At 42.8% G+C, this 27029-nt stretch overlaps 1 protein-coding gene across 3 annotated transcripts in view; it reads right to left on the bottom strand.

The window, feature by feature from the left end:
* LOC138632083 (BMP/retinoic acid-inducible neural-specific protein 3-like) overlaps positions 1-17347 on the bottom strand; it is a 50857-nt gene extending 33510 nt beyond the window's left edge. For 2 of the 3 annotated variants that reach the window (XM_069717361.1, XM_069717363.1), the window contains exons 1-2: positions 17224-17347; positions 16664-16974 (exon numbers count right to left, since the gene is read on the bottom strand). In XM_069717361.1, coding sequence (XP_069573462.1) covers positions 16664-16917 — 254 coding nt within the window. In that variant the 5' untranslated portion in view covers positions 16918-16974; positions 17224-17347. The remainder of the gene's footprint in view (positions 1-16663; positions 16975-17223) is intronic. The other variant, XM_069717362.1, reaches the window with a different exon arrangement.
* Between the last annotated feature and the right edge of the window lie 9682 nt (positions 17348-27029).

The following is a 27029-nucleotide window of genomic DNA, read 5'->3' as shown; positions in this document are numbered from 1 at the left end:
CTAGGATATAAACAAACAACAGCCATCAGTCAGAAACACCGGAGACACGAGACAATGCTGTTGATTTGATTACAGCTAATTAAGAGAGACTATACAAAGACATTTTATTCCACACTGTAATGTTCAGTTTTTCTCAGCCTTTCAACCATTTGATTAGCTTGAGATGATCGTGTAGACTGGAAAACGCCACAACGAGGCACTTTTCTGACTAAATGGGAGCCACCTCTAATCAGTGCTTTCTATAATTGACGTATCATTTTATTCAACATCTTTCACAACATTTTAGCCTCTGTGTGCTTAAAAGGTTGTTTGTGGCAGAAAGCAGACTGACTATTATTTGCAACGTCCACACGGTTTGAGTCACCTGAACCTTTATCACGTTTTTATTCCATCTCTGTTCCCTTATTTCCTGTCATCTGTCTACTTTTGACTCGAGCCCCAAAAAACACTTACACTGACGATCAATATGTCTAGAAACAAAAGATTTGTCGAGTGTTCATTTCCTCTTTACTTACTAATATTGGCGAACCCTGTTGCCGTGGCGCCACAGTGACACTGACGCGCTCTTTTTCGGTTTTGGACAGTGACGTTCCGCCCCTCAAAAACAAAATTTTGTCACGAGCCGTTGCTTCATTGCCGTAGACTTTCTAGAGCTGTTTTTTTTTTTTTTTTTTTTTAGGTCTCCATGCCGATTTTCTGGGTTCTGACACAAACTTTGACGGACCAGCGCTCACAAAAACGTACGTAGCTCAGAACATTATGATGATCAAACATTGGAATTTGTAACACGTACTCATTTAGGGTCGCAGCTTCCTCGTGCACCGCGCATGTCACCGTGGTGCGCTACGTTGGCACGCACCAGCAGCAGTCTCCGAAACGTATTGGTCCACCCTCGCACACAAACAGAGCACTAACATCCCGACTTTCAAATCCCTCAAGACGTGGAGAAACATTATGATTGGAAATGTCTTTCTGTCCACCTGACGACTTAAAAGTCCAATATTCATTCTCCTTTTAGCTCCATGTTTGGTCTCCACCAACTCCTAGCAGAATATCTCTCTTTAGTGGCTCGGTGGGTTGCTCAATTAGCTTGATATTGTTTTATAATACTATAATCATATGTATATTTCTCCGGCTCTTAAAGAATAACAGGATTTATCCAAGCTTGTTTACTGAAAACGGCGTCTCGCTGCTGCTCAAAAGGGTTAATGAGGTCACTGAGACTGAACATGTAGTATATGTTGCTACTGTGAACACCAACACTGCTGTATGGTAAAAAGCTCAACTGAGTTGGTAATAATGTTCTGTGAGTTGATTCGTGAAGGTTAAATGAGCTTTTCTATGGTTATACATTGATTCGTCAGGGATTTCACTCAAGGAGACAAAATCGAATGCAAAACGTGAGATGTCTTTTCAGGAGCACAAAGTGATACTGCAGCTTCTTCACTGTTTTACAGAGCGATGCCGACAACCGCAGCGAGCGCGCCCGGAACAACCAGCTTACATGGTTTCTAAGAGGCCTCTCTTGAACAGTTTTCTCTGAATACCGGGTCCCTGCTTTACGAAAGACCAAATGGAAACTTCCTCTTCACACACTCCCTACAGTCCACAGACACACACACACAAACACACAAACCAACTCGTGCAACCACGACTCAGTGCACGTGCATTCACACAGCCTGCAGCTGCCAACACTGAAACAAAGCTGCCCTTGCCGCAACAACTTTGGTATCGCCCAGAATATCACATAGCCCCCACGGGTGCGGCCCCACTGCCAATCAATTTCCTACCAATAACAATGACCCCCCCCGAGAAAAACAGAAAACAGAAAACAGCTCATTAAGGCCCGTTTCATGTCGGTGTTTCTCTATAACGAGCGGCCATTAGTGTTTCCTTCCGTCCGCTGGGGCCCGGCTCGAGAAGCGAGCGGCTGAGAGAGAAAAGGGGAGAGCTTAACCGTGATCGACACGCTGCCTTTCGCTATTCTGCTCGCTGATGGGCATTTACCGACGGTGTCACAACTGAGCTGGCGGAGTAGAGCGCTCCCACACGGAAGGTCTGCTGGTCAACCTCGGCTTTAGCACGTCGCGCGCATACACGCGGGATGATATCATGGAAGACTGCAGGTTTATTTCACCCTTAACTCCTCTCAGTGAGATTCTGATTGACTGGAATATCCTATCACACACACACACACACACACACACACACACACACACACACACACACACACACACACACACACACACACACACACACACACACGGCGGCGGGTTTGTTTCACCCGCAGCTCTGTGCACATCTACCTGTCAGCCCCCCGACTGAGCGAGCCAAAGCGCCGCGTGCACCAATATGTGAAGAGCTGCCGGAGCTACTTTCGGAGTCATACCCTGCTACCTGTCCATCACAACGCAGGTGTCTCAGATCCATCACAGAGTACAGGCTGCCCGAGGGCATTTCTCAGCGACCAATCAGGGAATCAAGCCAGCGGATAACCTGCTGATGTGGCTGAAACGCACCACTGAGAATACCCAATGCAGGTTCCAGGCGGATCAGTATGTCTGTGGCAGGCAAAATCTTCGCCCGAGGAATGTTAAAGTGGGAAATTACCGGAAGAAAACGAAAGCGTTTCGAACGCACGCCCAAAGAAAAACCAGCCCGCTCTCGTTTCCCAGGGTTTCAAACGCGGCTCGACGTTGGCGTCTCAGAGATATGCATAAGGCGCCCTTTGGCATGAGTGCGGTGGCCACGTGATTGAAATATAGGAAGTCGGGCGATGGAGTGTAAAGAGCGGGAAAGTCAGCGGAAAGGAAGGTCAATGTGGTTGGATGGATCAAAACGCTGGACTTTCATGCAGGAGACAGGAGTTCTTGTCAATGTGAGAAAGTTATTGTGGATTCAAGTCATGTATTTAGTAAGTATTTACCTGACGTGATGAATGCAACATACTCATTTTAACCCGAACCGTGATCTTTTCCAAGGTCGAACCAAGTAGTTTTGGCACCTAAACCTGAGCATCACATTTAACCAAAAGCATGATTTTTTTTTTTCCAACACCTAACCACAAGGTTTTGTTGCCTGAACCTCTGGTACCTTGTGCGTATCCATAAGATGCCCTGGGAATGAGAAAAGGTTGACACAACCGTGTTTTAAAACCAAAACAGGCTCTAGTTTTGTATTGTCAAAGATCAAAGGAGTCACATTTGTAGTCGATTCTTTTTCAAATTTCTTTAAAAATTGAAATACAAAAATGGTACAGCTATCAGAATTTGGGGGGAAAATCATACAAAGTCAATCTGAAAGTATTTCAAAGGACCTGTTCTTTTGACGTCCGTTCATCTGTTACTTGGACTGAAAATTAATAAAGACTCACTAAGTTCCCCAATCGTTCCAACACACGCTCGCAAATTTCAAACTAGCGAAGAGATCTATTTTGTTGTTATTCAAATATGATTATTTAAAATCACTCTTTGTGCCTGCAAGATAATTAGACCTGCATAAATGAGGCTCATAGCTTGACACTTCCTCTGGTGTCTCTTTCAAGCAAACTATAGTGAGCTAAGAAAGAAAGACAGAAAGAAAGAAATAAAGATAGACAGACACAAATAATTAACTTAACTTGTCTTTGTAGGTGTTCTGACTGGTTGCATTTATCCACTGTTTCCAACAGCGGGCCGATTACTGCTGAAGACAGTTTTCTTCTCATTTCGATATTTTCCTCAGCTACTGAATAACGACTTTACAGGAGTTACACAACTGTGGATTTAAACCGTGATGGCTACACAATGGAGAAAAATGTGGACTGCAATCCAGCCATTATATTTTCCTTTTAATAAATAGTATTTATTAAATGTTGAGTCATGTCAGCGGCATAAAGAGCTTTAATAAATGCTTGTTTTCACCTCTGAATTAATGTAGTGCCAAGCATTTATTTAAATCACATGTTTGCCATAAATTGCAGACAAGTTCTGTCACATATGTGCTCTAAAACTATTTTTTTCTGACACATGAGCCGATGTTTATATACAGATTATTTGTTATCCTGCTTAAATTCTGTTCACTGGCAATGTCAGATCAAAAACGGTAATACTCACACACTCACACTTGTGGTTATGTTTTGACAGTAAAAGCACTTTGGTTTAATTTTTTGAAATATTTCAGTGCATGCGGTTTGCCCAGTTTCTTCATGGCAGACGTGTGTTGTAAAGGTGGATATTGTCAGGAAAACAAATGAAGTGTAGTTTCTGATTTAAAATGAAAGATGCTTAATATCAGCATTTTGTGAGTTGATAGAATTGTATTACTAATATTCCCACATTGTCAATAATATCTTCTCACCATTACATGTCGTTTGAAAGGTATTTGTTGTTGCAAATTAGAATAACTGTAAAACATGGGGTTAATCTGGAAATTCATTGACCGACCATGACGAGATTAGTCTGGAATTTTTAATAAAAAAGCAAACTATAAGGTATTTTGAATAATGAAAGCTCTTGGAGGACCGTTCTATATTGGAGAAAAACAAGGGGAAAGAAATCCTTATATTTATTGATAATTATATGTATTTCTCTATTCTTATCCAAAAATCACTGAAAAAAACAGCAACAAAAAGCCTCTCAATGCACAACGTTTACCTTGCTGTTATAGACAAACATTGGCTCATCATCAATAAGGGCTAAATGAGAACACATTGTTGTGTTTTGTAGCTAGGTTACCCCAGATACCAAAATAACCCGCTGTGCAAAACAGTTGGTTGATGTAGATTCAAAGTTATTTCAAGGACCTCCCCAAAGAGAATAGTGCAAAATGAGAGAAAAGTCCTTCACGCTTCATTCAGTAAGATAAACCAAATTACATTTATTTGGAAGACCTTGTAGAGAAACCGCAACTGCAACCGCTCAGCAGTTTTTAACGCTATAGTTTTAGTTTTTTTTTTTGTATTTAGCTTTCTTCTTTTCTGCAAGTTTTTTGTTTTTTTTTTTACATTTAATCTGATGTGACATTGATCCTTTTCAATATGCATGCGTCATTAGCAACAGGGAAATGATTTGAGGAAATTAAGAATCACAAATAAAGAGGCTTTTCTTTTGAGTGGCATCAAAAAGGAATTCGACACATGGCGGTCGCATAGCGAGCGCTTTCCTAAAAGGCACCTTCATAGTGGTGCACATCAACATTGTTAATTGAGCTCGTGATGATCCTGTTTTAACAAGAGAGCCGGAGAGTGAAATGAGAGTGGGATTGAGATGGGACAGAAGAAGACAGACCTTCCTCTCCGTGCGTTTTAGTCATCGGCGCACCGCGAGAGACAAACTCGGAAAGAAAGCAGGATCAAGACAGAGAAAGAGGAAGAGAGTGTAATGATGTAGTTAGTGGCTGCTGGTTGTCAACGCTCTACAGAATTGTCACCAACAGTTTTTTCCAACATCAAACAAACATCAGACCATTAATTTGTGAAAATCCCATTAAACCTGCTGAGAGGTCGTATAAACAAGGCGACATACTGTGTCACGCACATTTTTCGCATTTCTACGCCTTTGATGCCACTCAGTGCTGCTCAACTACACATTTCAAACACTTGACTACCAGCTAAGAGCGTGACCGTCATCGTGGACATTCTGAAACTCCTGCAGAGGAACAGGATGACTTGAATTTAAGATGCAAATTGATGCAAAGGCAAGCAACCGAGGCCTTGAGAGGTTGAAGACGATTCCGACTTAATGGACATCTCATCCAGTGACTAATTACCTGTCAAATCAACTTTATATAAATATTGTAACTACATAGCTGTGACTGACTAGATTTTCATGTCACAATGAGCATGATGAAAATAGAAAGGACGACCCAAGTGGAGACGCAAAACCGGGCTTGCAAGAACAGTTCATCGCTCTTTTTATTAAACTGAAACTACAGGCAGGACGGCCGGTATACAGGACGAACCGGGTCATCGCGACGACGAGAGCAGAACGTCATAGAGAACAAGAACGAGACAGCAATCGACCAGAAAAAGATGGCGGGAATGAAAGATGATGGCAGGTTGGTGTGGGCACAGGGAGGAAAAGTCATGCCGCGTTCAAATAGGGTCGTGTTTACTGTGCATACGAGAAGAGTCCACATGAACGGCGCCCTTCCGGTGGTATTCGCAAATTTGTCGAGGATCCCCGAGTTCACGAGTTGTGACATGTTTGCTGACGTTTAGAGAAATGTCAGAGGCCATGGAAGTTCATTTTTCGAAGCTAATACATTCTAATTTTAGTCATGTGGAGTTTGTCTTTGTATCTTAGTTAACAGCCCACGTCTGAGGAAAATGTTGATCTTCCCAGCAGCCTCATCGTCCTTCTCTGTGCCTTTGCATTTCCTGCATTACGCTACCTCCCCGTTAGCTCGCTAAACTATTAGCCTATGTGGCTTCTAGACGCCGTCCACGTCGCCGTCGTTTACCAACTTTTGTTTTTAAAGGCTTAACCACTTAACCACTTCCCGTGATGTAACCATGAGCTCAACAAGTTCCATTTGAAAGCAGCATCAGAGGACTGTGGGCAGATTGAAAGTGGCAGGAGAGAGAGAGGAAGTGCTGAAAACAATCAGGGCTCAGGCAGGAATTGTCATATTTTTCTTTCTATGTTTTACTATTCCAAATTAATACTGAACAGATGGAATAAAGGGGTTAAGACAGACTAAAGTCACTGGTTATTACTCTTCAATCAGGAGTGCCTAGCACCCTCATACTGAAGAAGACTCAAGATATCCCAAGACCTTTTTGTTATGAATTAAACATATGACAGTGTAATGCATTAATTAGTAAGCTGCAGAGGTGCTGCTATTAAGATGTTTTTTGTTTTTTTGTTTAAGCCTTTGGACAACCAGAAAAAGATTCCACTGCTTCCAATTTTAATGCTGTAAGATAATCATTTGCTCGCTGGAACCATAAATCTAGCGAGAGTGGTAGCCATCTTCTCAGCTAACTGTGCATAAAATGTGAATAAACATGTTTCCCAAAATGTTTACCCATTTTTTTTTTTTTTTTTTTTAAAGTATTTGGTTGACTGTTTCCAGGTCAGACACTTTGCATGCCCGGTCATCAACCTTGACCTATTCTGCTTCTCAAAAGTAAACTGTCAATTTTAGCAAACTACCTTGAAAGCATAACTGTAAACCATTTGATCTCATCACAAAACAACCAATTACTCTCATTTCTCTGGCTCTCTTTCAAAGAAATAAAACCAATATCTATGACTGTTTTTACAGGTGTACATTGTAGCCTCGATAACCTAACACTTCTCACTAGTTGCTGATACACTCGTGCCAATACCAATTTGCTGCTGCAGCCCCCGCCAGGTATTGTTGAATAAGATTAAATGTGTGTGTGTGTGTGTGTGTGTGTGTGTGTGTGTGTGTGTGTGTGTGTGTGTGTGTGTGTGTGTGTGTGTGTGTGTGTGTGTGTGTGTGTGTGTTGAGAGGAATCATCTGTTTTGCTCAAGCCATGCTTATCCTCAAAATTCTGAGGATAAGACAAAAACTCTATAACTCCATCTCGGAGGGAATTTCTATGTCGTCTGTGCCTCCGCATAAGACTAGTCTAGTTAGTTTGGCACATTTTCACCCCCTACATTATGCAGCCTTGACAGAAATAGTTCAGTACCTCGGGCCTACTACCTGCTGCCTTGACACTCTGTCTACAAGCTTCTTTAAAGATGTTTTAAATGCACGGCATCAGATGCACTGCAGCGAGTCAAGATAGCTCGCTTCAGTAAGACATATTTCCACGGGCCCTTAATATTGCACTTATTAAACCTCTTTTTTTTTTTTTTAAAGAAGAAACTATTCTGGATGCCTCAGACACATTTTCCTTCGCAACTTAACACTTTCATAGTGCAAAACAATTTATTTGACTGTTTTCTCAATCTGAAGAATATCTCCCGCACCATTACACCGAAGCTGCACTTGTTTAAGTTGTAAACGACATTCATCCGAGTGGGGACGTGTCAAAACCTTTGGTTTTGGTGTTAATGGATTTCAGTGTTGCGTTTAACCCAGTTGACCATATTACACTGCTCAACAGAAAGTAGAAGCGGGTGACACAGTGTTAAATGGGTTCAAATGAAATATAAGAAATAGGGACCACCTCGTGTCAACTGGGAGTAATGGATCTGTGCATGTGGAGTTTTTAACATCTGCATGCTCCCCCTTGCTGAGATCAACAAATATTTTAACATCTCTGATCATAATTATGCAGACGACACACAACTATACATAAAAGTATCACCCCGAGACTGCAGTTCCTTGAATTTGCTGAGTAACCATTGGAAAAAAATTGATGGGTGGATGTGTGAGAATTTCCTAGAATTGAAAAAAAAGGGTTATTCTTGGAAATAATTGATTTTGGCTCCAAAAAGGAAAGCATGAAAGTCAGTGTTCACCTTGTGTCCATAACATCTACAAATCAAGCCAGATATCCTGGTATAGTTTTGGACTCTGATCCCAAATTTCAACAGCCAGATTTGGACAATTACAAAAATCAGCCTACTTTCTTATCACCTTGAAAACAGCAAGAATGAAAGGATTTATTTCCAAAAAGCAGACTAGACTATTGTAATAGTGTCTTCACAGGGCTTAGTAAAAAAAAAAAAAATCAACCAGACAGCTAAAGCTCATTCACAATGCTGCTGCCAGAGCCCTCACCACCAAGAAAGTCAAGTACATTACACCAGTTCTTAAATCACTGCACTGGCTCGCTTTGTGTCAAAGGATAGATTTTAAAATCCTATTACTCGTCTATGAAGCACTAAATGGTCTTGAGGCCTGAATACATTTCTGATTTACTTGTACGTAACAAATCCTCAAGACCCCTCAGGGACGAGTTTATTCAGTGTTCCCAGAACCAGAACCAGGCAAAGTAAAGCAGTTTATTTTAGATTCTGTGTGCTTTACCACCTGTGGGACAAAACTCCTGAATACCCGCGATCTGCTTAAACTGTCAGCTCATGTAAGTCAGGGTTTAAAACATTGTTTGGCAAGGTTTTCCTGGTAAATAAAAAATGTAACCACAATTAATGTCTTGTACTTTTATGCCGCTATAAAGCACTTTATTTATTTATTGTCTACTAAATGCAATTTTAATGTGTTTGTAGGTCTCTGTGAAGTACTTAGAATTTCCCTGTGTCTGAATGGTGCATATTAATAAATTTGCCTTGGCTGAGATTCTTTGGGAACCTCCTCCCTCCCCCTTCCCTTTTCTGTCAAATATGAAAACTATTTCAGTGGTCACTTTCTTAATGTAAATATATCTGACCTAACTGCTTACTTGATTTGATTTCCCAACCAAAACCTATTTTACTTTCCACCTTCTTTAAAGAACCAGTTGTATGAAATAGCAGCTGTCTCTTTCTTTTTTTGCTCCCTTTTCACAAACCCTTAGCAATTATATGTTTTCTTATAAGAAAAGGAAAACATTCAATTTGACCATTTTACCTCATTACAGCCAATTGAAGCTATTCAAACAGACCAATTTGGTGACAGTGCGAAGGAAACAGCTAAAACACTGTAGGAAGGTGAATTCTATTAAAAAAAAAAAAATTGCAATATTGATTTGTGGCTTGCTTGAATATTGCTACAACTCTGATAAAAGAAAGGAAAGGGCACGGCAGAGAGAGCGCGATGGTGATTTACAGGAGGGTGGGCTGCTTATCGCAATTTGTCATAACACCGTTGACAAGAGAGCGCTCTTCACACACACAACGAGCAATGTCGGGAATCATGTCGTCTGCATCAGCATGCAAATACTCTTAACACACACTTTGCATACACTCGACCTCACAGCCACACCAAGAAGTGAAACAGATCGTAGAAGAGGCCCAACAGTTGCAGCAATTCCTGCTCTTCGTTCTGTCGACAACACGCCTACATGGGCTTTTGAAAAGCATCCTCACATTCTGCAGCTCTGCATCTTCCCCTCGACGCATAAACACACCACGAATGGACATTTTCAAACGAAACCAACTGTCTCCCGTGAACTGTGCGTCTAAGTGTTTAAGTTCAACCCTTTCACGATTTATACAGAAAATCTTGTGGCACTTCAGGTTAATGCGACGCTCTTTCCAAAACGGCGTTTTCCCCACGACGTGTCCTTGAATCAAAATGTAGCGCACAGTTGTGACTTTTAATTTTTCTTTTCTTTTCAGAGCAGGTGCAGGTTAAGACTTCTGATTTGAGAGTTTCTGAGTACACTGCAATCATACCACACAGTGTTGGTCAAAATCATTATGGCTTCACACTGTGGTGGCTCACAACAGCGATGGCAACCCATGGTTTGACTTGAATGGTTGCAGGACTTGTTTGCCAAGAATCTTTAAAAAAGAAAATGTCCCCTCCTTCTTCATGTCTTTGTGAAGAGATGGAGAACACAACAAAAAAATGTGTTATTGATGATACTTGCTTGGGTTTCTACTTCACCCTTTTTCCATTTCTTATGATTGAACGGTTGACATTTAGAGGTGATCGAGTGAATTCGTAAGGTTTCGAGATCATTCGGCTGTGGAAGTACCTCCTGAGACTGGTTTACAGACTTTAGCCCAAATAGCTCCAGCCATCCGTTCAAAATTTACTGAAACACTCACACCGAGTCTCTCTTTCATAAACACTTCTCCCATGGACTTCTGGCCCTGATAACGCCCTCATCACACACTTGTCAGAAGCCATAAGCTCTGCGCTGGATGAAGTCCTCGTCACTGCCATCGCTGCTGGTGATCGGGGAAAGAGGAGGCCGCTCTGGCTTCTGTCCCGAAGACACATTCAACCTCTGAGTGGGGGACGACAGACTGACTCGTCTCCCATCGAACCAGCTGCTCAGGCATTCATGCATGAAAGCGAAATGTATCTCGCTGTAGACTTTGGACGTGTTCAGCAAAGTGTTTGCAAAAATAAAACTGCTTGACCCACAGTAAATTCAAGACACTAATATATTGATTATAAACAAACGAGACCAGCGCAGTGCATTGCGGTGTCAACCCCAAGGTCGGATTTGATTTGGTGACGTCTGTCGGGGAAAAGTGGAGCGGCAGAAAGGGAAGTGCTGGAGTGTGTTCTGAATTTAAAGAAACACAGAATCAACAATAAATGAAGCATGAAATGAACCAACTGTGTCCAATTGTCTACTTTTTTTGTACTAAGTACCACAAAGCAGAATAGTCAGAGACATAGCTCAGATTTTGAATTCCCTTTAATTTGTAATTTCCTTTGAAGGAGGCTCTCACTATGTTGCTGCTAAATACAGGATTGTAAGGTTATATCCCTTTAAAAACTCATGCAAATTGTATAATTCTGGCCCGTTATGCAATCTCCATCTCTCATCGCCGTTAAAACTTAAACATTTGATTTGTTTTCTTATCTTTTAGAGAATTGCTCAGCGATCTTGATGCTCTCATCCAACTGACTATATACTTCTTGATGACTGTGTGAGACAGAGAAAGTGAGATATCACAGTTCACCTGTCTGCTCATCTTCTGTTACTGTGGAGTCAACCAAGCAGTCACTGGCCCTGCCCTTGAGCCCTTGAGGCCCCCCCCCCCACCCCCGACCCTCCAATGACTGCTCCAAACCCATGCAGCTGTGAAGGACCCTGCTCCCCCAGGAGGAACGCCGTCAAAGTCTCTTGGAGAATTGATTCTTGCACTAATGTCTAAAAAAAAAAGAAAAAAGAAACACCTGACATCAGGCTACGTCGGCCAACATCATCAACCCTGCAGCGTCTACGTCTCAAGCCAGATTAGATAGATTTTCTATATCCTGGCTTCATATCTAAGATCATAGCTTTTCCTTCTCCCTCTTATGAGATTCTTTCTCTTGGGTCTCTTGTGGCGAATCGACGACCAATTGACTGATAACACCGGTCGAAAGTTTGAGTACAGCAACGTGGAATTCTTTACAAAGTATGTGAACTTTCAAAGACCTTTAACTGCCATCTATCTTTGAATATTACACGTGCAGATATTAGGAGAATTGTACATTTATTTTCAACAAGATATGTTTTAATGGAATTACCAAAATGAAAAACGTGCCGCGCGCCAAGCAGGTTTAGTCTGTAACATGTGTAACTGGTGTAACTTTTTTATGTCTAATGTATTTAATGTTTACGCAATGTGTTCAGTGTGTGTGTGAGGATAAAATTGCCTTTATTTCTTCATTACTGGCATCAAATCATCAAATTAGTAATGCACTAGCATACGCATGTCATTTCTTTAAAAACCTTGGCGTTACTGATGGTGCTTGGATACGGCAGAGCCGCACCGTCACATTTTCACCGGTTGCAACTGGTATCAGCAAACTGAAGTTTAGCTTGGTTCTTTATATATTTTAACTTTTGGTCACATTTCTTTACCTTTTGCGTGTAGTTTGATCGTAGAGTACACGAGCGGGAAGATGATCTGAACCGCGAATCCGCAAGCAAAAACCTGGACTTTGATATTCTGTCTTATGTCTTTGTATGAAAGCAGATCCTTTGATTTGACAAAGAAAATGTTCATATCAAAAAGGCTTTTAAGAGTTTTATATCATCCCACGCCCATTGGTATTTTCCGTGGTATGGTTTCCTTTAGTATTTCAGTGCATTACGGCATTCAATCCTCAACGCTTTCTTCTCTTATCTTCTTTCTTCCATTCTCTTCATTGCTTTTTCATTGCAGTTGTACACCCCAATTATTCCATCCCATTTCATAATCTCTTTTAATGTGCCTCCCATTCAAAACACAATGGCAAAGTCATAAACACGAGGCAGATAAAGCACAACAGCTGAAGGCAAATGACAGGTATTGTAACATCATGCCTATCCTCTCCACAAACATGTCTGCATATAATTGAAACACTAATCACTCCATAATTACGAGAAATGACTCTTTATGTCAAATGGAGTCGATGTAATAGCCGGTGGGCTGACAGGAAGAAAAGAGAGGAGAAAACACGGGAGATGAGGCGTGATAGAAAAGTTATGGCCCATGAAGAAGAAGAAGGGAGGAGGTGACATTTTGACTAATATGCTACCGTCTGTGGATGTGGCTCGACGACACAAAGAAATCATGAAGTAGGAGCTTCTAACATTCCCGGAGAACACAGCGAGCTTTTCAATTATTAAAACGAAACATGCTTTTTTTGGGGTTCATTTTACACTCACTTTCCACCTCTGAACGTGTACGTTACTGCACCAAAGTTGTCTAGAAATTAATCTCACGCTATCTGTGAACAAGAGGTGCAGTCCAAAAAACAAATACTAATGATGGTCTAAATTCAGCCTTTTTTGTAAATATAACAAGGTGCATCTGGCCGACCAAAGGTAACGAGGAAGCACGCTGACAGCTTTCAGAATAAAACAAAAGCCACAAAGCTGTTTGAGCTCTGAGCTTTTGCCAGGAGAACAGAAAGAATCAGAGAATGAATAGGTGTTTTAAAACTACCATTATGCCAAACATAACAAGTAATATTGTTAAGTGCCTGCGTGCCCGTTTTCCACTGCTTTTTGAAATTCCCTGAATCCATTAATTTATCACTCCCTGTTATTGCGTTTCATCAGGACCTTGAAAATTTAAAAAAAGAGAAAAGGTATTTCACTCAAAGGATTTGCAGTCTGAAAATCACATTTGTTACAATATTTCACATTACACCGCTGCGACAGGAAGCTATAAATCTTGTCGCTTTTTAATCAGCTCTATAAAGCAGTACAGACAGAAGATGGAAAAAAAAAAAATGTAAAAATTAAACACTTTACAGCTTCTACTCTGGATATTACTCAATTACATTTTTTTTTTAATTTTTTTTTTTTAAATCATACAAAATTTGAAATAATGACTGCAAAGCTGTTCCGGTGCAGCGACCGGCCAGCAGGGGGAGATAAAGCTACGGTTCCTCTACAGTGTTCCCCTTCTGTACTCCCGACTCCTCCAGTTCTCCTCGTCTCCCTTGCCCCCTGATGGAAAAGGCCAACTGAGCTCTGGAGAATATTTATGAGCGAGGGAGAGCAATTGGTTTGAGATCATTCAATGAGGGAGAGAAGGGAGGGAAGGGAAAGAGAAAATGTGAGATAGAGATGGAGATAGAGGCAGAGACAAGGGTTAGAATTTAATATTTATATTTAATTTTCTTTTGACCTGGTGGATAATTAAGACTAATTTCTTAGTTATTTTGCATCTATATTTATGAGTCTGTACCGAATCAGTTATCGAGGAAAAGGAACGTTTTGGCTGCTCCTTAGTTTCACGTTGGGGCCAGTTTGAGATTTTAGGCTCGGATTACGATGAACGGCGGTGATGATTCAAGAGGCAATAAACAGGACTTTTACTGACCCATAAAGGTCTGCAAAGTGTTCGGGATGAGCAGAGCAGCGTCGCTGATCAATACAAATGACTCACAGATTACTTTACCGACATTTTTTGGGGGGGGCTTATTGTGAACCAAAAAAAATACCCTACAAAGCTCATTTTAATTTGAAGGCACTTGTGATCTCTTCAGTTCTCAGCATCCTCGACTGCTTGGCGATGGATGACAGCGACTGGCAGCGCGAGATATTTAAAGCCTGAAAAAGAAGTGTTTTCTCAAGCCAAGGTAAAAAGCAAGGAACATTATTTCAAACGGGGCTGATATTTCACCTTTTTGCTCTAATTAGCCAGCTTATTTTTTCAGAGGAAACTGAGAAAGGCCACAGTAGCCCGAGGGGTGGGGGGCATTTAGATATGTCAAGTTTGCATTTTTCATATATTTGCTGATAGAGGTCAATAAAAGTCACACTGCAGGGTTACAGAAAAAGGGCTTAAAGCTGCAGTTTCTTGGAAACAAAAGTGAGGTTTCAGTGACGTGGATGCAAATATATGTCAGATTTGCATGCCTTGGTTGGGCGGGGGGCGCGAGGAGGGGGGGGGCAAAAGGATCAGGAGGACAAAGAAACGAGTATGAAGACATCCTGAGAGACGGTAAGAAAAGACGCCTGCAGAGAGAGGCAGCGAGCGAGGAAATGATGGATGCGGGGAAGCCGGCAGCGCTACATTCTCTATCTTTGCTTGGCATTGTCACCCCTGTCAGCTGCTAAATGCCAGTGTCAGTCAACCCCTCTGTTCATCTGGCAACAGCGGCGGACACTCCCGACATCACTCTCATCAGAGTGTCAAAAGACTTACCTGGCAAACGCAGCCAACAAAAAAAACAAAAACACAGACCGGCAGGAACTCACACACACACACACACACACACACACACACACACACACACACACACACACACACACACACACACACACACACACACACACACACACACACACACACACACACACACACACACACACACACACACACACACACACACACACCGTACAGGATCCTCAAAAGAAGTTTGTTGTTGTTGTTGTTGTTGTTGTTGTTGGCTTTTCATCAAAATTAGAACACCCACGTTTGATTTTGGCTAAAAGGAATAAAGGCATTTTCTTAATGAGAAATTTCCCACAGGAAAGTATGCACACACACAAAAAAAAACCCACTCATTTTGCCAGTTCTGTGAACTAAATACATATGAACAAGACCATGTGTGCACGTCACACTGCCTTTACCAACCGACTGAAGGATTCGTTTATCAGTCTCGCTTTCTGTGTGGAAATTTAAACGCCTCAGAAGCGTTTCAGAAGCAACTTGGGGAAAGACCAGCACAAACACAGACACCCTCACTCGTATCAACACAGACAACTAGCAAATGAAGCCAGCTGGATTACGTTCAGTGTTCACGGCTGCTGCTGCTGCTGCTGCATTCTTTTCTTACGTTCATACATGAAATTCTTCACTAGTAACTTCGGAGGAATGTGTAAAAAAAGACAAACTTGTCGTCTTTTTCTTTTGACACGTAAGAAATGGAATTCATTGAGGTATGTCCACATCGAGCACTATTTCATACCGAATGTTTTGTGCATACGTGGAAGTTTGCATCTCGGAAATACTCCCTTTAATTCCACTCTTGTCTCCTAAAAAAAAAAAAAAAAGACTAAGAAAAATGACATCATAGCAAAGCTTTCAAACAACACCCTGCTGCTTCTAAGCACACACCAACTGTACTTCACACCGCACACTTCTGAAGCCATCCTGTCTAACCCACTGTCACACATCAACTGGCTCAGTCAGATATCTGTTATGTCCCACTGCTTTGCCCAAAAACCCTCCTGCGGTATCTCCGCTTTTGGAGTTTCCACTGATATTGCACCATTCAGAGAGTTTTGTATCGTACTCAAACCATATGTCTCTCTGCTGCCCACAAAAAAAAAAACAGAAAGGAAAAGAGGAAGCAGTTGATCGCACCCAAAGAGGCTTGTCATCCCAAACAGAATGCACGCAGGGCTTTTGGTTTCCATTTAAACTCCTCTAAGTATTTGTCTCAATGCCACCTACAGTTTTACGACCTACGAAATCAGCATCCTTTATAGTGTTCACAAAAGTGTATTGTGATCTCTTTGCTTTTCTAAAGCGCTTTGCCTCCTACCAAAGGCACAATAATCAAGGCTGAAGTAATTTGCACAGCCTCTTTGCACTAGGTCAGGTTTTTTGTTTGGTTCCCACTCAGACCACACAAACAACCTTCCTCTCTCACGCGTTCCAGCTGTGCAGATTCTGCAGTCATCCCTGACGCCGCTGTTCCTCACCTGTATATCTTGTACTTGGTGGTGAATCCTTGCTGGTAGCGCTCCGTGAAATCAGAAAACTCCTGCGAGTTGTGAAAGGGACCCTTGTCCGACAGGAGCCAGCCCAGGGGCCCAGTGGAGCCACTGAAGCCCGCCCCGGCAGAGTCTGCCCCACTGGCCCCCGCCGACAACCAGCTCTGGAGCAGGCTTAGCGTTAACCACTTCCATAGAAACATGAGGGCCGTCAGTCTAATGGAGATGCACGGGCCACTCATGCTGCTTCCCCCGGCCCCGGTGACTCCTCATTCTCCCTGCACTCCCGATGAGTCCTGCTGGAAAGGAGGGAGGAAGAGGAAGAGGGAGAGAGGAGTTGAGGCGAGGTGCACACAGAGCACAGTGAGGTTGTCATTTGACTTTGGCCTCAGAAATCCTTGCAAAGAGACAGCATTTTTAATCAAAAAGTACATTTATTGAAGCAATAAAGCCAATAGAAATTTAAAAAAAATATATAATCTTTTAATTATATATATATATATATGAATATGACATTTAGTTATAGTTTTAACGTAGTGCTTTCTTACCTTATTCTGTAAGTGTTGAGGTCTGTCACTGGTCGCGATTAGTTTCCGCAAAATCCCCTGATAGGAGCGTGAAGTTGGGCTCGGCTGGGCGCACAGACGGGGCGGCATCGGTAAATGACTTTTCTTTTTTGGTCGGGAGGGATTATCGCCACGAATGCAAACAGAAACACAGTTAGGGGCAGCAGCGCAACTTGAGCAAGAGAGAGGATGGCATCCAAACACCCCTTTACAGTGCGCTCTCCTCCTTTTTTGAACGGACGCTTATAATATTTCCAGCTGGAGGAGCCTCCGACGTTGCGCAGTACAGTAAGGTCCACTCCAACGGAATGAGACGCGGCGGACGCGACGTCTTCCACGGGGTCAAATCTTCCAGTAGTGCGTAAAAACACACTGGTAGAATTTGGATTGACGCACAGGAAAAGGCTGCTGTCCTCTTAACTCATTTCTGCCCTCGATTGGAGAGGACGCGCTCAGGGCGCATGCAGGACGCGCGGAGAGGTGCTGCTGATGGACTCCCAGCGCACGAAATGTGTGAATGGCACTCGGGGGGCGCGCGCGCTCTCTCTCTCTCTCTCTCTCTCTCGCTCTCCTCCCTCCCTCCCTCCCTCCGTCCCTCCTTCCAGTCCCGTACCACCGCAATTTCATTTATTCCAGCAGCGAGCACACTCCCGGTTGGCTGGGACGTAACTGGAGGAAGTGAGAGTAGGCGGTGTTAAAAAAAAAAAAAAAAAGACAAGAAAAGGGGAGGTAGGGGGGGGGGGACAGAGGATGCTCCTATGTGTTGGGAGTCAGATGCCTCATTTTACGAAAACAGATAGAAGTCACCTGCATTTCAGATTCATAGACAGGGAACAAAAGGACAAAACAGGCGGAAATCAGGGTAACACGTCAACTTCAATTTGCAGTGAATTCACGTCTTATTACGAAAAAGAGCCACAGGAATAGTTATCACGAAGGAACCTGATGTGACAAAGGATCATATTCTGCCTCTCTACTTGCCATAGAATCAACACTAGATTTGAGATTGTTAAAATGGATGTTATCTCCGTGTACATGCATCCCGAAAAAAAAGTTTGAATTATCTGATTAATCACTTTAATGACGGTTGTGGTGGCGATGATCATCATCATGATGATGATGGGGGGAGGAGGAGGAGGAGGAGGAGGAGAGGGGGTGTTCAGCCCCCTGCAGTTATTCTCGTTATCTGCTTTTGCCCTCTTCCTCCCTCTCCTCTTCTCCTGCAGAATAATCATCACTTTCACCATCAGCAAACTTAATTAGATCGGCTCTATCCGCGCGCCCGAGCGTCGGACACCGAGCGCGGATCAAGAGAGAGAGAGAGAGAGAGAGAGAGAGAGAGCGGAGGGAGGGATATGTGCTGCCTTTCAGCTTTTTCTGTCGACGTTCAAAGGGAGGTTTTTATACAGGGATTGGATTAGAGAAATGAACACCATTGAGTCACGAGATTCACTGGCTCCCGAACTCAAAGAGAAGCTGAAATCCCGTGGCACAGCCACTTGCAGAATCCGGAGTAAAAAGAATGAGTTGATTTGTCACAGTTTCATCATCATGTTTGGGATTGGGTGCCTTTTCTTTCTGACCCTGCCTCGCAGCCATGACGACTTGTGAAGGACAACTACCGAATAGGAGCAGGCAGTCTTCGGTCCACGGTGTCGGTTCTGGATAGAGGGTTTCATTTTTTTTTTTTTTTTTGTACTTGTTTTTAAACTCCACTGCAGCTGACCATTTCAAGTCTGCCTGCAAGTACAGGCTAAACTTTTTATTTTTTTAAGTTTTAAATAAAAGATGATTTTGTTTTTTTGTTTTTTGTGGGGTGTCACAGCTCATTACTTCCAAGGATTCACACTGTTTTTTAGGCCGTTGGAGTTCGACCACTGTTTTCCGGTTTCAGAGGCCAAGAACTCACAATTTCAAATAAATGATTCATCAACTTGAATTTCCTTGTGTACACGAGTAGATACCATGGTAGTAAACATATCTACTCTCCGTGTGCACTCCGAAAGTGAGCTTGTTTATTTCTTCTTCTTTTTGTAGGAGAGAAATGGGCAAGGCAACATAATTGATTGTCAATGGATGGAGCATAAAGCTGTCCGTGCGGGCCAGATATAAGGCCAGTGCGCAAAGAAAGAAGAAAAAAAAAAAATCAAAGACAATGTCACAATGTCACAGCAAAGTGCTCATTAAAGCTCCAGAAAGGTACACGTGACGTGTAGGTCACAGTGGGTGAGCAGTGACCTATAACAAGGAGTCATCCTTAGACTCTTTCAGGCCAGAGTAACCAAATATTACAAAAGTGGAGCCTTGGCAACTGCATTCAGTCAGATGGCCTTCAGCAGAGGTTTTTAAAATGTGTAAACCATGAAGAAATACTACAAGGAATTGTCTGTGTACTGTACGCACCAGAGAGCAATGCAATTTTTTATAATATATTCCTTTTCTCTGACCTCGGGGTTGTTTTAACTCCACTGCCCCTAAAGGAAAATATTTTTAGCCGGGAAGCAAGCAGGTAAAATGCAGAGAAACATAAGCCAGAACTGGCAGAAAACATGCATTGCAAACTGCTTAGACTTTAAGTGGTAGAAAGTAACAAGTTCGCCTAAAGCTGCACTGGTTCATATTTTTGGATGAACAAAAGCTGAAATGACTCTTGAAAGAGAAAATACGTAGGGACAAACCCACAACAAATTACCACAAAACCCAACTCTACTAAGCATTTTCATGTCTTACAGCACATCGAGGTACTGTGGTATTTCCCTCAGGAGTTGGTGGAGACCAGACCACAGCTAAAAGAAGAATATTGGACTTGATCAATGGTCAGAAACTGAACTTCTAAATGAGCGCTAATCTTTGCGTCTGCTAGATGTGTAAATAGCCAATCATATTTGCTAACACTTTTTTTTTATAAGTGGACGTCGCTTTAGGGTCAGAAAAATTAAGGCTGAAGCGGAATTTCTTTAAGCTTCAATATCCCAGAGTGATGCTAAAGCTCTGGCTCCGTAGACTCCCAATTCAAATTCTCTCACGAAATTAAAAGTCAATACTTTTTCCCCCGCAAGTTAGTTTGGTTTTTGCAAGCTCAGCTCACTGCTTCTTATTCGTTTTTCTTCATCTGAAAGTAATCCCGTCATTTATTGGAAAATAAGCCTCAAAAAGCAGATTTCTTTTTTTTTGGAGGGGGGGGGTTCTGTTTGATTGACAGTCTTTCAGTGGGACGGGACCAGATCAAGTCAGATCCACCGATCACTCCTCTCCAGCTCGTCCAAATACGGTCAATATCCAAACTCGATGCTTCATAACGGCCGTTCACAAACCGACGGGTGAGGATACTGTTGTTGGATGCTTGGTTGTCACTGATAATAGGTCTGGAAACCCTGTCAGTGTGAAGGTTCGCTGAGCCCTCCTGAAGGTCGGACTAATAAGCAACAAGAAGTAGGCGTGGCTTAGCGTGATGACACAGAATTCAAGCTTCTGTCTTTTTTCGAAATGTAGTTCCACCAACGATGGCCGGTAGAGCCGGACGAAAGAGACATAAACAGTTGTAGCAACACTGGCAAATATATAGGAAGTGAAGTCAATGGTACTTGTATTCTTAAATTTACTTTACAAAGTATGCGATGGTCGTTTACTGCCGTGGCGATGCACTCTGTTCAGGTACGATCTCTGTTGTTTACAGCTCGGTGAGTTTTTGTCGTAAAACATACATCGTGCGGTGGTCAATGCCGATTGGTTAAAGGCTTGCTCCGACAGTTTCGAAATGAAACCGAGGCCCATTAGGATGCAACCGAAACAATCCCCGATGGAGCGTAAACAAAGTGAACTCGGGCTGTGGTAATTCCAGGCGAGGACAGTTCGTCCCCGGCCGGCGAGAAAAAGACCCCGTGCAGCTCATTATTCATCTGCGTTTACCCCGCGGCGGTACGGCCGTTCACTTTTCACATTCTCACATGTTGGGCAGGTTCCAGATTCTTCCTCCATCCACATAACTGTCGGCGCATCTCCAAGCAGACAGGAGAAGGTACGGACCCTCCCTCCCTCCCTCCCCCCCCTCTCCAAACTAACATTCCTCTTTGAGTTAAGCAACAGAGCGCACCACTGAGCCGGCAAGCTGTCCGGCAGTCATTACACACAGCCAAATAATAGCAACCTGCAAATAGTGTGGGGTCGTCAAACAGCTGGCACACGCACACGCACACGCAGACCTCGAACCGGGGGTCTCATCGCCCATGCGAGTCTTGTGTAAACTCCACGAGCGGCGGAGAGGCGACCGAGACAGTCGCATTTACTCAGCGCTGAGACGGATAGTCATTAGGGGAGGTAAACATTCACTTAAGCCTGAGCGTGCTCATTGATGCCACTCAAGGGGTCTTCGTGAGGAGTGATCAGGGAGCAGAGTGAAGCTGAGGTTTTAATTAGCCCTGAAAACCTGACGGCCTGTTGTCAGGGCTTCGTCACAGCGCTCTTGGCTTTTACCGCTCTGCTCCCGACGAGCGATCGAACGATCGAGACACAACTGGCGCGGAGCGCCGCCCCGAGCGCCGACGCCGCATCTTCAAAGTCATCTACGAGACCCGACGAAGACGGCGCATCTTTTTGTTGTTGTTTTTGTTGGGGTGGAGCGACGCTAAATGGGACAGGGTGACACTTCACCGTCTTCGCGTCTCTATCAAGTCATAAATTGCCACCAGTCACTTGTGATGAAAGAGAATCGTCTTCAGTTAATGTTGTCCAGAGAACAGAACTCAGTGGAGCGCACATAATGCCGTGATTAAAGAAGCCAATAGACTGACGAAGCTTTCATCAGAATCTGGATTACTAATTGCTCATTTGGGTCACCTGAACTCGGCACTAATCAACTCCGTAAAACCTCCTCCCTCTTGTCTGGTCTTCTGGTTGTATCATCATCATCATCATGCTTCTTTTTTTTTTCTTTTGTAGGGAATAAAAATAAGAGGAGGAATCTTTTTGTTGTTGTTGTATTTTCAGTATAATGTTGAAATTCTGAGACAAAAGTCTAAAATATTTTAACTTTATTCTCCACTTTACTGACTATATTCTCAACATTTTGCATGGATTCTCAAAATTATGTTTTCTCAGCTTTTAGACTTACTTCTGAAAATGCAAAAATTTAAAAAGATAGATCCGCTCATTTTTTTTTAATGTATTCCTTAATTTGGCCCTAAAACTCTGTCGTACAGGACCACATTACTATTTAACATGTTTTTGTAAATGCCGCTAATTAAGCGCGTGGTTCAGTTTGAGGTCTTTGCGTTGTTCTCTGACGGTGAGACACATTTTTGTTCGTACGTTGAAGAGAGTCAGTAACAAACCGGGCCGGTAGATCGTGGCCATGACATCATTGTACTCATTTTCTTTTTTGCTTTCGTGTCATTCATGCACTTTTCTTTTTCTTAATTCGCTAAAACCTTTCCCGTATTCATACATTTTTTAACATTCTAGAAATTTAAGTTCTACCTCTTCTTTTTAAACGCGTATTCTCTTGCTCCCACGTTGGCTAGTTAAACGTGTAAATTCCATAAATTGAACGGAAAAGTACAAATTTGCATCCCGCTGTGTGAAAACACAAACACTGAGAATCTGCAGATTCCATCCTCGCCTGTCATCGGCTGCGAGATAAAGCAGCTGTTTCATGAAACCTTGCGAAAGTCACCACGGCAACCGTAGTCGCACCACACCTCGTATGCGAGCTTGTTTCTATTTACGCATGCACACGTCGATGTGCGATTTATTTTCGGTGCCAATTTCTACTGGAAACGCTGCAGAACACCGTGTGCGGTGCGATGCGTTTGCATTTCATAATAAAGACATTTTAAAGTGTTTATGATGAGATGTGCAATATTCTTGGACAAGTACAGTTTATTGTGACAATTTTAACTGTTTTATTATACTACAAAATGAACATATTGTTTTATGTCTCTGTATATGGGTGTCAATGAAAGTTATTTGTACATGACTGCATTGAGAAGATGTCTCATATCATCCCTATAAATGAATGTACATAGTAATACTATGACTCTGGGCGATATATATTCACGTGTGTGTGTGTGTGTACTGTGTTTTTATTCCTGTCGATTGTTTTCAGCTGAGCCCGTTTCCGTTGCGACGTCACGTTAAAAGTTTCACGTTTCATTTTTTTTCACCGCCATTTAATGTTATCTTCTCTTACGTCACATGTTTACTGTTAAAAACGGATACGACGCGTTCATCAAAAATCTGCAGCGAGATGGAAAGAGAAAGCGAGAATTAATAAAGTGTGTCAGTCTATCCACAGAAGGAGGAAGCTCATACCTCTTCATACCTTACAGCCTCCCCAGATGCTCGGCGTCTCCCTGTTGTTGCCGCTCTTATTGAACGATTCTGACATTCACATATTCAGTCATGAATGCAGCGACAGCCGGTGTGTGCGTTTGTGTGTGTGTGTGTGTGTGTGTGTGTGTGTGTGTGTGTGTGTGTGTGTGTGTGTGTGTGTGTGTGTGTGTGTGTGTGTGTGTGTGTGTGTGTGCATATGATATGATAAGGAGCCCGTGTGAAATCATTCCCCACTGTCAAGCCTGGTAGACTTTTCACCTCATCAGGGAGTTGAGTTCATTTGCAGCAGCAAAATTGTTATTTTGCAAATGTGGCCACTCCAGTTGAAAAACCATTAACTCCAGAAATTGAAATGTATACCGTGTTGCATAGTAAAGAGTAAACATTATTGCATTTTTATTGAGTGGGGAAAAAACACAGGCCGAACAAGCAGATGGCTAGTATGTTGAGTTTACCAGATGACTGTGCTTACAGCAATTATGCTATACTCTTGCTTTCTTGTCAGTTATGTTGGATATAATGGAGTCGCAGGTATACACGCAGCCAGCCAACTTTTTAAATTATGTCGCGTCAGCAACTAAATTGTGTGCAAAGAGGAGGTGTAAAGAACCGAGAGTACCGACACTTCTGATTCAACGTGGAAATTCTTAGTATAACTAATAAAAAAAAATACAAACATTAGCTAACAGAAGGGTCAGCAAACACGAAAGCTTCAACAGCGGGTGAGATATGCATCGAATGACTAATCCTTTGCAGGGATGTGGAAACATGAAAAAAACTCCTCCTTCACACAGTTGTTATCCGGCCGTGGACCGGAGCATTAATTATCAACAAGTCAGTGACTCATAACACTCCCTTATGTAATGTGCTGGCAGTTCATTTCTCTTTACAGAACTGATTGTTTTTAAAGTGTGAGATGCAGCCTTGCATTGAAAATCTTTTCTGAAATGTTTGGCATAGGGAGTCGTTCTGGTTAGCGACTGTGGGAAGATTGTAAACTGAAAATGAGTGGTGGTGATCATTAATTTTTGTTGCGGGGAATTGCCGTTTAAATCGTAAGCACTCAGAAAGAAAAAAAAGAAAAACGGAAAGATGCAATAGCTTATGTCACTACGGTTAAAAAAAAAAAAAAGAAGACATCCATCACCAGGTAATCACGATGACCGAACAGATGTTCCCATTGACCTGATTAAATGACCGTTCACAATTGTCGAAGATAATGTTTACTGGCTGAACGATGATCTTAAAGTGGTGCATATACAGTACAGACATATAAATAAACACCAAAGACAGGTACAAATTGTTACTTATCTCCCTAAAGTAGCACAATAGCTCACTTTTTTTTCTTTTTTTTTTTTTTAGCTTAGCCTACCAGTTTTATTTTTGTCCAGCTGGGCTGAATGTGGTTAAGGGTCTCATAAAACATGGTAAGAATGCTTATCTGACCAAACAGATTGCTTGGCTGGCACTACCCATTGTATAAACCTTGTTAGCGTTATGCCCCCCTTTTTTTTTTTTTTTTTCTTCTTCCTGTTTGTACTTCTTAAGAGTTATATCTCCTTGATGCTGGTCTGATTTTGCAGGGGGGGGAGGGGGAACGATTCATTCCCTCCAGGGGAAAGAAAAGCAAACAATCCACCAGTGATAGAGAGACTTTTTACTGAATAAAACCCAGTGTTAGTAGGACATTGTCTCGGTTTATAGAGAACATAGGTCAGTGATAGAAAGTGCCCAGCCTCTGCCTGTGGCGGCCGGCTGCTGATAAATGGACCTCGGCCGACGGCCGTCTGGGCTGCAGCGTCCGGTCGTAAAACCCCAGAGCTCTAATGTGATCGTCTTCATGCGACGCACATCTCGTATACCGGCCTGATTTCTCCGCCGCAGTAAAGTGTGACCGTCGTCAAAATATGCAAATTGCCCAAACGGCTTAGTAAATGTTAGCCTTTTAAAGCCCGGATCACACGTCAGCTGCAGAGCAGCGCTCGGACAGCGGGCGAGGATGCACTTTTGGAGATACTTACTACGCACAAATACAGGCGATACGAGCATCCAGTTACTCATTTTTTTGCGGACTATCGTTGGAGACCATGAACGGCTGTAGATTCTTACATGGTGCTTAAATCTTTCAAATATAGATCGCGCAATCGCTTCAAGACAAAGCAATGCGCCGACAGCGCCTCTGACCACAACTCGTTTGAGCTCCAACGCGCCCATCGGCTCTAAGAAGGCTCCACCTACGAGGGCGGATCAAAAAGGTTCTGGGGACGGCTCCCGTCGCGCATAAACGGTCCTGCAGCACCGTGACGTGCACGGAGAGCACCGAGGAAGCTGTGACTTGCACGAGTAAGTCCTCGAAGTTCCAACCGCTTGATCAAAATCTGCACTGTTCACGCGCAACAGGAGCAGTCTCTTTCTTATCCACCACTCACTCCTACATTTGCTGTTTCAACAACAGGACGGGAAAATGACAACAGCATCGGTCTGAAACTGGGAAAAAGTTTTTCTCGCGCTTGGTCGAAGCCAGTGGTGCGTTAATTTACTGTGAGTATAAGGGAGCATAGACGGGAACATGTTCCAACACAAACGGATGCACAAAGCACTTGTGACACTGAAGGACAATATAAAGATGACAGCGTGGCAGATTATCATCGTGTGTACGATGCGGGTCCGTTTCCTACGACAAGACTTCTCTCCTTAGCGGCTACTTAAAAAAAAAATCCTCTGTAATAATTGCAAACCCCCGCCTCCCCCCTCCTTCCTCCACCCGCCACCCCCGAGGTGCAGTTACACCCGGCTCTCTGGGAGACGAACACGGCCATTTTAATTAAGCTGCAAAGCACCACCCGTTCAAACCCTGCTCTTCACTTTGCGCTCAGATTATCGGCTGTTAAATTAGCAAAAGTGGGTTCGGGACACGACCTAAAGGCACATCGCACCAGATGCTTTACACCGTGAGCTTGGATCGTTAAAATACAGCATCTGTTGGTTGAACAAAGTCCCTTTAAACACACTTGAAGTGACCATCTCGTGTTTACAAAAAATGAACTCAGTACTCAGTACCACCGAATACTTTCAGCACCGGGGAACAAATATTTGCTCATGACATAAAGAACAAGCAGCTTTGCCTCTCTTGGTAACGACCGCAGTGAATGCAGATGGAGCAACTTTTTTACTGTAGGGTCTTATTAGTTTTTTCACTAATAAGTATTTTGTATTTATAGCCTTTGAAATGTTGGAACCAATGCACTTCCACGAAGGGCAGGAAGACAGCAGCGGTGGCACTTTTTCCACGTGCCTGCAATGAGCTGCCGGGCCATTATAGCACCGTGATTGGAGAAAATCTCGGGATATAATGAGGTAAATATTGGACTTTTGAATAGTTGGATTGTTCCGCACAAGATGTTTGCAGTAATTTTAATGGTCATTGTTTGCCCACAGTGGAGCTCAAATAACCTTGT

Source organism: Brachyistius frenatus, unplaced genomic scaffold (assembly GCF_029030835.1).
Source record: "Brachyistius frenatus isolate BFR_SWC_R1_liver_20210118 unplaced genomic scaffold, ASM2903083v1 Contig_173, whole genome shotgun sequence".
Classification (NCBI taxonomy): domain Eukaryota; kingdom Metazoa; phylum Chordata; class Actinopteri; family Embiotocidae; genus Brachyistius; species Brachyistius frenatus.
The sequence above is the reverse complement of the archived record's forward strand: the minus strand, read 5'-3'. Positions and strand labels throughout refer to the sequence as shown.